At 41.9% G+C, this 13,715-nt stretch overlaps 1 protein-coding gene across 1 annotated transcript; it reads left to right on the forward strand.

The window, feature by feature from the left end:
• Positions 1–6,183: 6,183 nt before the first annotated feature.
• LOC310990376 (interferon-induced very large GTPase 1-like) lies at positions 6,184–11,033 on the forward strand (the record flags this gene model as incomplete). The annotated part of the gene is made up of 1 exon (XM_083977722.1): positions 6,184–11,033. Exon 1 carries the CDS (start codon positions 6,189–6,191, stop codon positions 11,031–11,033), a length of 4,845 nt encoding a protein of 1,614 aa, XP_083833848.1. The 5' UTR covers positions 6,184–6,188.
• Positions 11,034–13,715: the final 2,682 nt, after the last annotated feature.

Genomic DNA, 13,715 nt, shown 5'->3' on the forward strand with positions numbered 1-13,715 from the left:
AGTGCGAAACACCACCAGCACAATAGCTTTTGTCAAGGTAGGAGCGCAGCCAAGGCCAGGACACAAAACAGTGGCAGCAGGGATCCCGTCAACAGCCCGGGATTGGCAGCTCTTAGTGGACCTGAAGAAACAGCTGAGATTCCTGCAACACATCATCAGCACCACCTTGAGGCCAGATATACTTCTGGTCTCCAAGGCAACTAAGAGCATCATTATCATTAAGCTGACGGTGCCATGGGAGGACCGTTTGGGGGAGGCCCATGAAAGAAAAAGGATCAAGTACGAGCATCTGGTCATCAGCCGTCGAGAGCAGGGCTGGAAGGTGAAGTGCATGCTCATTGAGGTAGGTTGTAGAGGTTTTGTGGGTCAGTCACTCCACAGAGCCCTCAGTGCACTGGGCATTACAGGCGGAGCAAGGACCAGAGCAGTCAAGAACATTACCGAAGCAGCGGAGAAACCTTTGGATCCGGAGAGAAGGTCCATGGAGTCAAGCAAATGCCACTTGAACACACACCATGGTCTGATTAACCGTGGTGGGGTCGCCTGGAAGAGGGTGTATGATTGTTGAAAGACCCGAAACACCCGAGGACACCAGGTTACATCACTGATGATGTGTTCAGGAGCACCAGAGGATGTATTCAAGAACAATGGTACAACAACAACAACAAAAAATTTAATAATTTTATTTCATTTTAATTTATTTTATATTAAACATACACTTACATACTCAGACACACACCCACATGCATAAATACACTGAAATTTGTTCTACAAGGGTCTGACCGGGTCTGACTGCTTATCAGATGTTATGTCTATGGTCAGAAACCCCGGCCCAAGATGTTGACATGCCTGATAAGCCCGAATGCGGCATCTACATGTATCTATGGGTTTTACCCAGGACTCAGGTTCCATCTAGAACCTTTCCGACTTCTAAGGGTTTCATCTAGAACTCACACAGGGACCGAAGCTGTCCAGGCAGGATGTGAAGACTTTTGTTAGAGAACAGTTGGAGTCTATGTTGTCCATGTGAATATGGAGGTCCCCTAGCAGTATAATGTTGGGTGACAGAGAGCACAGAGTGGCAACAAAGATCGAGAATTAATTTATAAAACCGGGGTTATGTTTAGGTGGACGGTAAATAGCAGCTAAAATAGTAGGAGTGGATCCATGGATTTTCAGTGCAGTAGATTCAAATGATGTGTGGGGAGTGGCAGGGAGAGGGGAAACCTTGTAGGCTACTTAGTTAGATGGATAGAATGCCTTTATTGTCCCATAGGGAAATTCATCTTCACATCATCATCATCATCATCATTATATAATATCGCCAGACCACCCCCCACACCAAAAGACACAAGCTTGACATTAAGCAGCCCCATAGAAATTCTGCTTTCACTGGGACCAGTGCTAGACACCGAGACTAGGTTAGCCAGTAGTCTCTGCTTCTGCCACTGATGGCTTTGGAGTGATGGAGTCTATGTGACACGAACAGGAATGGGAAGAGTCAGACCAGCAGCATGTTCACCCCACAAGGGGAAGAAGGGGGGGGGGGGGTAGCCAGCTGCTTGTAGGTCGTCTTAAAAGGAGTGGACTGGATCACCATCAGCATCAGCAGGGCCCGCATCATCAGGGACAAGGCTGTCTGGGATTAAGCCAGTGGTCTGGGCAGGGCCCTGCTGGAGAGACCATCAATTGGTGTTAAAAGCAATGAAGTTAAAGACCCCCTCCCATGAAAATCGTGTTTTTTGTGCTTTTCACATGTTCCTGTGGCATTTTTCTTGTGTTAGAGGACATAGCAGCAGAAAAGGAAGTGCAAAATTGTATTTCTGAGTTTTTCTGCCTTCAAATTGCTGTGAACCAATGGCAGACGCAAACTGGCAGTTTCAGGGAGACCGGGGTTGACGTATCACAACCCCAGGGGAGGGCATTAGTGCTACAAGCTCCCGCCCCGCTCTGCATCTGGCTCAGAGGTGAAAGGCTTGACAGCTCGGTGTAGCTGTAAAGGTATAACAGGTATAGCTCACCTGGTAGAGCAGCTTGCATTGGGAGCAAGGACTATATTCCACAAAACAAACATTTGAAAATCAACAGCTCCACCTCCCTCACAAGTCCCACCCACCTCTCCCTCCTGCCGCATCTCCACGAGCCCCCTCCCTCCCCGCTGCATGCGTTGGCATGGCAACGGTAAACAGAACAGGAACGCGAGTGAAACGGGAACAACACAAACAAACACAACACCGGAGTTTTAAATCGTATAAACGGACTCAGTGATGATGACTGATGAGTTTTATAATAAACTGTTGTTAGCCTACTGCTACTGGAGACGCAGGGGAAGTGATTGTTACAGATTACAGTTCTCAACGAGCCGGGCTGGCGGCCGGACCAGCGCCACCTGATGCGCTGGTTCAGGGCCAAAATAAATCCAGACCGAGCCGAGTCGAGCCGCGCCGGTCCGGAGTTCCACCGGGTCCGGACCGCTGAGAACTCACAGAGCTAACAGTAACCTAGCCGTTAGCACAGAGCTAACAGTAGCCTAGCCGTTAGCACTGGATGCTTTATAGACACATGTGACTTCCTGTGTTTACGTATCACTCGGGGCTGCTCACTATCAACGTTACAATATCAGACATGAAACTCCACGACCAGCTGCGGCTGCAGTTATTGGTCTTTTAAAAAAATATTTTTTTCCAAAAACCTTCTTTCTTGTGTGTTGTGACTCTAGTCTCCTCTGCTCATGTCCTGCTACTGCTCTGTCAATAAGCGTTCTTCCTGGTCGGGAGGGGGGAGAGGAGGAGAGGGGTGCACAAAGTGATTACATATTAAGTAGGTTCGGTCGCTCGTCAAATCTTATTAATCGGACCGAATAATATTATTGGTCAGACTTTTCTCAGAATTATATGAGAATGAAAAAATGATGAGTTTTTAACCCTGTTGGGTTTCTCTTACATTTTAATGTATCATCAGATTATTAATAGCATTTTAACTTAGACAAAGAAATGTGCAAAAGTTCCAGAAAGGTAAGTATTGCTTTAACTTAAAAAATAATCTAATTAATGAAATATCTGTTTTTGTTATCCTTTCACCCTCGAAGGATCATTATTATGATGACGAGAGTGGCACAGGGTCCTTGGCCTGGGAGACTGAAACTATTCAGAGATCCACTGCTACAGACAGACGATCATCATATGGAGGTGATGCCATAATAATACTAGAAGATCTGAAACATTGTTTAGTTTTTTTGCCATAAGTTTATATGTTAATATATTATATTGTGTAGCAGGGCAGGTGCTAAATCATCGCCTATTGTCTATATGTGCACACCACTGCATACAGCAGTGCATTTCAAGTTGAAGTTATGGGATTTTTCAGTACATATAAATTGTTTGTAAGATAAGAAAATTAAAATGGTTACATTAAACCAACACTAAGTAACTTTTCAACCTTCATAAAATATTTTCATAACTTTTGTGATGATACATCGACTTACAAGTTGAATGACACCTCTGTCGTGGTCTGAGGGGGTCTGTATCTCTTTCTCTGGCACTAAGCAGCTTTGAGGAGCATGGTAGGAACCCGGCTCTCACTTTACTTTCACTTTCACTTTTGCGAGTCACGACGAGGACGAGGAGGGAGCAGGCAAAACGGCACTTTAGCAATGGATTATGTTTGTGTTTTCACTTTGAAATGATCCACTGGAAACAGAAACTTAGTTTTGATGTCTTCTGTTAATTTTAATGCAGGATATTTACAGGGCTTCACGCTAGTGTTCATGGGAAATGGAGTCTTCCTTCAGGCAAAACACTACCGCTTTGGGCCACTGGCGCCGCCAAACTCAACCAAAACTGAAAGTTCTTTAGTACTGCTTTAAAGCAGAAGTAAGCGATATTTTGTGTTAATATAAGTCTTAAATAGTTATATCTTCCGACAGCATACATAGAGTGTTTGGACCGAAACACGGGTCTGTCGCTCACTCTGCTCTGCTCTGCACCGAGGAGAAAACTTTTCTCGTATCCTACAAGTTTTATCCAATGAGGAGAGAGAACGGCATTAAGGGCTGTGTGTGCAGCCAAGGGATGCGTGTGAATGTGGTGACGTAGGGACGAGGACCAATAGATCCATGACGAGGGCGGGGGCTGCTAACTCCATCGGCTGACAAGAAGTTATGGTGCGTTCAAGACAACCCGTAACTCGTGTTTTTCCGACCTGTGAAGTCGTACCAGTTCGATCTGGTACGAGTTCACGGGTCGGAAGTTACGAGTGGCCGTTATAGTGCACTTTCACGGGCAACAGGTCGGAAAAACACGAGTTACGGGTTGCCTGGAACGCTACAAAGTTGTAAGTCGTGACTTGAAGCCGTAACTTACGGTTTCAAAAGCCTGCCTGGAACGCAGCATTAGCCAAAACGACCGGATCACTTACTTCTGCTTTAATAACCTAAAAAGAGAGCAACAACATCAAGTGTACATTTTCTCAGCCTAGTGAAAGGGATATAGTGAGATAGTGATAAAGGAGAATTAAAAAATTTAACGTATTCTGGACTTGTTCTGAACAGTCAGAGATCCAACCACATAGCCATGCCATATCGTGGTGATACTTTCAAGCACCGCCTTGTAGAAAACGAACATTTCTTCTTCTTGGACGACCAAGAAATTGGAGTCTCCATAGGAATTGGATTCTTTGGGCTAATCTGGAGCAGTGGTAATCCCTGTGAACATTCCAGTTGTCCAAATATTTGAAGGAAGTCACTAACTCAATTACTTTTTCATTCACAATCACAGGGTCATGAACTCTAACTTCCCTTGGATCAAAGATCATTTGGTTTTATTGGTATTAAGTAGAAGGTAGTGGCTATCACACCAATCCTTAAAGGACGCAATCTCCTCAAGGTACACAGAAATACAGTCACTGGCATTCAACAAGCTTGATGGTGTCATCAGATAATTTGATGATGTAGTTATTGGGCTGTCTGTTCCAACATACATTTGTGAACAAAGTAAACAATAAAGGGGAGCAGATACACCATGTTATTTTACTGAGTGACATGTTATATTTCTCCACTGGAATTTATATGAAAAGATGCGGTCCAGATGAAATTACAGGAGCTACTGTCTTCCTGTCATAATCATTTACAAGAGAGTCTGAAACCTGTGAAAAATTAAACTTTTAATAAAACCTACTGAAAAGACTGATACATGTAAGACACAGGTCCAAGTTTATTTTTATTGTTTCAGCACAAAATCTGGATTAATTTCTACAGAAATTAAATGTTCATTAATATCTTATGTGTTTATTGAAGCAGATTGGACAGTGATGTACATACATGCATCAAAATTTGCCTGAATAAACAAAATCTTCTGGTGAAAAGGGTGATTACAATCTGAATCTGCTCATTGTCAATTTATCCTGCAGTGGATCACCTGGAGGAGAGAGCAGCTGAAACAGAGGAACAGGTGAGATCTTTCATCATCTGTAGTCACTGTCACACAGTAACATTTCTTTTTCAATGCTATTTATGAGCTCAGTTTAAACAAACATGTAAAACTTCAGCTGAAGGTTGGAGCCGTTTGTCTTCATCTTCACATACAGTATGTTGTTCTTTACTTTCTCTTAATTCTTGCTGTTTTCCTGTCAGCATTTTACTTCAAAATAAAAGTGTGACCTTCAAATAAGACAAGTGAAGTACACAAAAAGCATAGGCTTCAGTAATTGTGATATCAGAGGGGGAAAAAACAAGATTTATTCACATATTAGCAACCATATATAGAACAAGTTCATTGTTGAGTAGCTCATTTTTTCCCCATGTGCTGCTTGGCACCTGTTCTCCTCACTGCGCTGTTAGTGATGGGTGTCCACTCCATTGCACATGCCAGAGCACATCGCTCTCATTCAAGTCACTCAGAGCATTTCAGCAGCATGTGTTGTGGTCAGTCTCCAGTAGAGTCCTGACTGAGCTCTGGAGACAGAGAGGAGACCTGCCGTCCATCAGTGCAACACATAATTTTCCTGTTTGTCGCAGGCAACCAATTTTTTGTTTGCCCCAGCCTGTTTTTGGGGCTGTATCCCCGGGCATCATAAGAGACCCGGTTCTAAATTGAATACCAGCTTACAATTGAGGAAATATGGGTATATAAACATACTGTATGCATGTATTTATTTATTTTTTTTATTATTGTTATTCACAGCAGTCAGCAATGTTTTCTGAGGAGATGAACACGAAGAATCAGTGTCAAAGAGAAACAGACACTCTGTTTCAGAGACTTCACCTTCCAGACAAACATCAACAGAAGTTGTCACCTGCAGATTTTCTTCAAATAAGTCGACCAGTGAAACAGGAACATAAAACATCTGAGGAAAATCTAGCTCGTACTTTTCTGCAGAGGTTGATGATATTAGACTATAGAGCCAGATATATTACTGTAAGACCTAACAGTGCTGAAGTGAGCCATTCAAAATTTGTTTCCGTTTCAGTGTCTGAAACTTGTGACATTGATGCTTTTATGAGCACTAACGTTAAGTATGATCAGTCTGAACAGACTCATGTTCATCCAATGGACGTTCAAATGGCAGTGTTTCACTGCTCAGACAGCTTCCTGAAGCAGAACATGATGACAAAGCTCTCACAGTGTCAGTACGCCTTACCTTTGCTTGTCCCTGACCCAGTCACAATGGATGTTAAGTGTCCTCTGTGGACATTCAGACAAATAAGAAAAACATGGAAGATAAGTAAAATCAAAGATGATTCAACCATCATCACCATGAAGAGTTCGCCCATCTGTGAAGCTGAGACATTCATGGTGTCATTTCTCCGCCTGGGTTCACTGTCAGTGTCTAAATCTCAGCTGATCAACACTTTGATCAACGACCGTCACAACACCTTCTTCCACAGAAACTGTCCAGGTAGCACCCAGTCTCGCCATCTGATGGATGGTGTGGCAGAGATTGCCTGGTACTGTCCTGCTGGAAAACCCAATGATGCCTTCACTGACTGCACTGCCTTCTGTAATCTTCATGGTGATGCTCTGTCAATGAAAAAACAACGTGACATACTGTCTGAAAAATCTTCAGTCAATGTTGTTCTTGTGCCAAATCTGGAAAAAGGTAACAAATATAGTAAAGTTATCTCAGCTTTTCTTAAGTCTCCAATGCCTTTCATCTGTCTCATAGATGATGACAGTTGTGATGTTGTTGAGATAGCAAAGGGGAAATTCAAAATGGGTTTAAAAGACAGAAGCCAGTCGGATGTTTCTGAAGAACTGAAAAAGATCATTAGAGAGATCTTGTCTGAACCACATACATCCTTCAAACTTGAAACCATGGCCAAGGTCTCTGGAATCAGAGTGGATGACACAGTCTGTCAAACAGGGAAATCTGCTGCTATGAAGATAGTTAATTTACTTAAGGGGATGGATGTTTCAAAAATCAAAGATAAATTCCTCCCTTGTCATGGCCGACTGTGGCATGAGTGGTGCAGAACACACAAAGAACTGTATCACCTCACAGGAAACGTTGAGGAGGTGAAAAATAAAACGGAAGACAAACTGATCAAAATACGACAACAACAATGCGATGCTTCCTGCAGTGAACTGGTGAAGTTGTTCATTGAAAGTCTCTCAACTTTGCCATCAACAGACAAAGAGTATTTCCTGAAATGGACTCAGATCTTAATGGATGCCCTCTCCACAGACGATCTCACCTCAATTCTCCAAAGATACGATGAGAAATGGTCTGAGGTCTTGGCCATGAAGAAGAAACATGGCAAATCTGATGGTCGTGATGAAAGGCAAAATAAGTTTCAGAAGGAAGATCATGACAAAGAGTTAAAATCAAAACAAGATGAGCTTGACGAAATATCCAAAAATCTGCAGTCAGCAACCTTTGGCTTGGAGCACATCTTCAGAGAAATGGGACAGATCTATGAAGCCCATAAATCTCTGCAGGGACAAACACAGAGGAGACAGACTGACTGGTCTAAATTCCCTGAGCTGGCTGCAGAGCTGATGATATCAGGACACCCCATGGAGCTGATGGATGGTGATGCAGCTCATGTGCCTCTAACATGGGTCACTAGTCTTTTAGATGAAGTCATCAAGAAACTGGGCGACCAGAGAGTTTTTGTGTTGTCAGTTTTGGGCGTACAAAGCAGTGGAAAATCAACCATGCTGAATGCCATGTTTGGGTTACAGTTTACAGTGAGTGCAGGCAGATGCACCAAGGGTGCCTTCATGCAGCTGGTCAAAGTGTCGGAGGAGATGAAGACAGAGTTGAAGTTTGACTATGTTCTGGTGGTGGACACTGAAGGACTGCGTGCTCTTGAATTAGCAGGTAACACCACTCTTCACCACGACAATGAACTGGCAACATTTGTTGTTGGTCTGGGAAACATGACACTGATCAACATCTTTGGAGAGAATCCAGCTGACATGCAAGATGTTCTGCAGATTGTTGTTCAGGCTTTAATGAGGATGAAGAAAGTTAAACTTTCTCCAAGTTGTGTGTTTGTTCACCAGAATGTTACAGATATTTCAGCTGCAGAGAAAAACATGGATGGAAAGAGACGCCTGCAAGAGAAACTGGACCAGATGGCCCAACTAGCTGCCAAAGAGGAGGTTTGTGATGCTGAGTGTTTCAGTGACGTCATTGCATTTGATGTGCAAAAAGATGTGAAATACTTTGCCCAGCTGTGGGAGGGAAGTCCACCTATGGCTCCTCCAAATCCAGGTTATAGTGAGAGCGTCCAAGATCTGAAGAACTTCATCCTCTCTAAAGCTTCACAGTCTGCTGGGTTTACTCTGTCACAGTTCAGAAGCAAAGTCCAGGACCTGTGGGAAGCCCTACTGAACGAACACTTTGTCTTCAGTTTTAAGAACACCCTTGAAATTAAAGTGTACAGAAAACTTGAGGTTCAGTACGGGAACTGGACCTGGTCCCTGAGAAAACACATGTTGACCACTGAAAATCAGCTGTACAACAGAATTGAAAATGGAAAACTTGACAAGGTTGAGCTCAGTGACCTTTCAAAAGAAATGAGCAAAACATATGAAGAAATTAAAAAACATATGACAAAGTACTTTGATGGTGACAGAGACAAAGAAATGTTGGTTCAGTGGCGAGGCCGATTTGAAATCAAGATCGAGGAGTTTCATGAAGAACTGGTGAAAGGAGTAAAAAAAAAACTGGATGAAGTTATCCAGCAGAAGAAGGCTTGTAAAAACCTTGATGATCAGAAGCCAGAGTTTGAGAACAAGCTGCTACAGAAGAGCAAAGAACTCGCTCAGCTGTTCAAAGACAAGGCACAAGATGAAGAGAAACTTAAACAGCAGTTTGACTCTGTTTGGAGTGGCTGGGTGAGAGAACTAGCTGCAGATATAAACCCTATTAAAGACATCGACTTGGAGGAAGAAAAGACAAACATCCTTCAAGAGCTTGGATTTGAACAAGCTCTCATAGATGAATCCAGGAAAGATGGCAGATACAAAGAAATAGCCAGTGTCGGTGATTACTCTCAGTATGTGGCCAAGCGCCAGGAGCATACAAATGGAAGCAAACTGCATCAGCAGAAAGAAAAACAAGAGGGGAAACTGAACCAAGCATTTCAGTATATTACAGATAAATTCACATCTTTATGGAGAGGACATCTTCCGCATGAAGAACAACAACTGATCAGATCATTGATTGCCAATGTTGACAAACAGTCCCTTAATACAATCATAAACAAACCTGTTGCTACAAGAGGCTACAATTCAACTTATTTGCAAGAAGTGGCCAAAAATGTCAAAGAGACAGTGACAGAATTTGAATCAGAGAGCGTATACTATGCCTGGAAGAAGGAGTTTACAGTTGATCTCTTACTGTATGTGTTGGACAGAGCAGGATGTTTGCTTTCAGAGTCCCACAACAAATTCAAGAAGAAGAATGATGCACGTGCTCATTTAGAAATCAAAAGAGATCAATATTACAATATTTTCAGCAGCTTCTGTAAAGGAAGCTCTTCTGCTGTCGTACTCGGAGAACTGATCTGTGGCAAACTGAAGGTTTCCACTGTTGAGGCTGTCTGTAACAAGACTGCCATTAGTCTTGCTGGAGAGATGAGGTGCAATTTTCCAGCATTCAATGGGAACAGACTGAACCTGGAGAAACATGTGTTGAAGTCACTGGCAGAGAAAGAAGACTTCAGTGGTTTCATCACCTACATCCATCAACCAAGGAATCATGTAGAAAGGTTTATCAAAGAGGAGGTAGAGAAATACATCTTCACATCACACAGAGACAAAGCACAAGATATACTCAAAAAAAATGTTGAAGATGTGAAAAATCTTGTGAGTCAGGCTTTATTTACTGCAACAGACAAAGTCAAAACTGAGAGAGGAGACACAGACATGTGGCTGGAGGAATTTTACACTTTGTTAAAAGATGAGCTGATGTTTGATGTTGTTTGTCCTGAAAACTTCAGAGACATAAACAATTTTGACTTTCTCAAAGAAGAGATAGAGAAAGGCCTTGGACCCATCATGAAGCAGATAAGCAGCCTCTCACTGGATAAGATGAATGAATTCAGACTGAAACCTGATCAAATCCTGATTGATCAGCTGTGCAAGTGCTGCTGGGAAAAGTGTCCATTCTGTGCAGCTGTTTGCACCAACACCATGGAAGATCACAGTCCTGAAAAACACAATGTTCTTTTTCATCGACCCTCTGGGATAAAGGGATGGCATGGGAGAAGGTCAAAGAATCTGGTCATAGATTTCTGCACAACATCAGTTGCAAGTGACAGATGTTTTCACCCATATCCAGGCTCAGATGAAAGTATTCCTTACAAAGAGTACCCAAAGGGAGGTGATAAGTATGCTACATGGATGATCACTGCTGATGAGTCTAAGCTGACATACTGGAAATGGTTTGTGTGTCAATTTCAAGACAAACTGGAGGGGCATTATCAATTAAAATTCCAGGGCAGAGGAGAAATTCCCAGTGAGTGGAGGAAATACAGTAAAAAAGAAGCAATTCAAAGTCTTGATGAACTGTCTAATTGTGAGTGATCACAACTACTCTGAAAATACAGATACTTGTCACAAACATAAGAAAAATACATTCTAGGTTTTGTTTGTGAGTAATAAATGTAAACAAGTCAATGAATATTACAAATGACAGTAAATAGATGTGAAACTCTTATTCAATTTAATGCTCACAATAAAAGCACACAAACAATAGTACTTCAGGGGATGGATGAATATTAAAGTGATTCATGATCTAATGCAGGGGTGTCCAAACTACGGCCCGTGGGCTAACTGCGGTCCAGTTTTTATTGGCCAGCAGCAAAAAATATAATTGACTATGGTCCGCACATGAAGCTTGAGCTGAACTCTGTTGCACTTCTCAGTTTTAAAACTAGATGGAGCCAGCACCTGAAACGGTGCTTCTCCACTAAACAAAATTAAGCGAAGAAAAACTTTTACCATGAGTCACCAGAAATGGCAGAACAGAAGAAACGCAAAATAGCTAGTGAGTGTAGAAGATTTCAGACACGGTGGGAAAAGTATTATTTCTTCAAAGAAATCAACGGAAAGTATGTCTGTTTGATTTGCAATGAAGCTGTTGCTGTAATGAAAGAGTACAATGTCCGTCAGCACTATGAGAGCAAACATCAGCGCTACACGTCGTACACCGGTGCCGAACGATCACAGAAGGTCAAGCAAATGGCAGCTAGCCTGCAAGCTCAACAACTTTTTTTTTTTTTTTTTACAGGAATACAGGAAAATGCCACAACAGCAAACTATGAAGTCGCTAAACTTATTGCCCGGCACGGCAAACAGTTCTCAGACGGTGATTTCATAGAGCAGGGCCTCATCAAACTCACAGAAATAAAGTGCCTGGAAAAAGTGCAGGATTTCAACAACGTGAGCATGTCCAGAAATACAATGGTGTGGAGAATCAAGGGCTTGTCGGCTAACCTGAAACATCAGCTGACACAAAGCTTGTGCTTTTGATTTTTACTTGACTGCATGCGATGAAAGCACAGATGCTACAGACACTGCGCAGCTGTTAATTTTTTTGTGGGGAGTTGACAATCATTTTTGCTGTACGGAGGAGCTGCTTGATGAGCATAAAAGGCCCAACGATGGGTAAAGATATTTTTGAAGCTGTGTCAGATGCAGTTGAAAAGATGGGGCTTAAATGGAACAAGCTCTGTGGAGTAACAATGGATGGAGCTTCGGCTATGATGCGTGAGTGCAAAGGAATGGCATTGATGGTGTGCGCCAAAGTAAAAGAGCGGAGGTGAGGCTGTTCGAATGCACTGTATAATCCACCAAGAAGCACTCTGTGCCAAGACTGGCAAGCTGGGCGATGTGATGAACACTGTTGTAAAAACTGTAAACATAATTCGAGCTAGAGGACTGTACCACAGAGAATTTCAAGCTTTCGTGGATGCTGAATACTGGGATGTAATCTGGTGACAGAATTCAACCAGCGTTTCCAAGATTTTTCTGCCATTGAGAAAGAAATCAAGCTATTCTCAACTCCCTGGATGCAGAAGAAGTGGAAGAGAGTCTGCAGTTATAACTCATTGAAATGCAGTGTGATGATTTTCTGAAGAGTCAACATCAGCTTCTCTCCCTACCTGACTTCTATTGGAGTTTGGATAATGCCAAGTTTCCTCTGATGAGACGCCATGCAAAAAGAATGATGAGCCTGTTCGGCTCAACATACATATGTGAACAAACATTTTCTCTGTTAAATCAGAACAAAATCAGACTGAGAACCAAAATGACTGATGGCCATATCTGTGAATTCCTTTGTGTCTCAACCACCAAACTTTCTCCTGACCTGTCATCCAAAGCACAGCATCAGTGCTCCCACTGAGTGCAATGTTCTTCACATTATAGGTGAGTTAGAAATACACACAGTATTCATGTGTCAATATCTCACCTCTAGTGTGTGGCCCAGCCCTTTGTTTATTTTTCTGTTTGGCCCTCACTGAAAATCATTGGACACCCCTGATGTATAGTAAGTTAGTGTGAACTTCTTGATATGAGAAACATTTCCATGAAGATTAAACAATCACTTTTTTCATTTATTTTTCTTTGATGACACAAAAAGAGAAGTGATAAAACAGATGCATCTGATGAATGATCAGATGCATCCCACTGAGTGCCCCACTGAGTGCAATGTTCTTCACATTATAGGTGAGTTAGAAATACACACAGTATTCATGTGTCAATATCTCACCTCTAGTGTGTGGCCCAGCCCTTTGTTTATTTTTCTGTTTGGCCCTCACTGAAAATCATTGGACACCCCTGATGTATAGTAAGTTAGTGTGAACTTCTTGATATGAGAAACATTTCCATGAAGATTAAACAATCACTTTTTTCATTTATTTTTCTTTGATGACACAAAAAGAGAAGTGATAAAACAGATGCATCTGATGAATGATCATGTTTTACTCAACCAAAGTACATGAAATTCAAAGTTCAGTGAATGTAAAGGGTTAAAAAGGGTTTAAAAGAAATACACTAAATTCATTGAGTGTATCGGTTTAAAAAGATGTTAAAAAAAAAATTGAATTCATAGAGTAGATTGAATTCCGTTTTAAATGATTAAAAACAGTATACTGTATACAGACAATATGTTGTCATTTAAGTAGTTTTACAGTTCATTATGGGATAAAAAAAAATACTGAGTGCATTAAAAATTGTGTTGAAAATGATTTGACAAAAGAAAAC

This window comes from Trachurus trachurus (genome assembly GCF_905171665.1).
Source record: "Trachurus trachurus genome assembly, chromosome: 8".
In the NCBI taxonomy this organism is placed as follows: domain Eukaryota; kingdom Metazoa; phylum Chordata; class Actinopteri; order Carangiformes; family Carangidae; genus Trachurus; species Trachurus trachurus.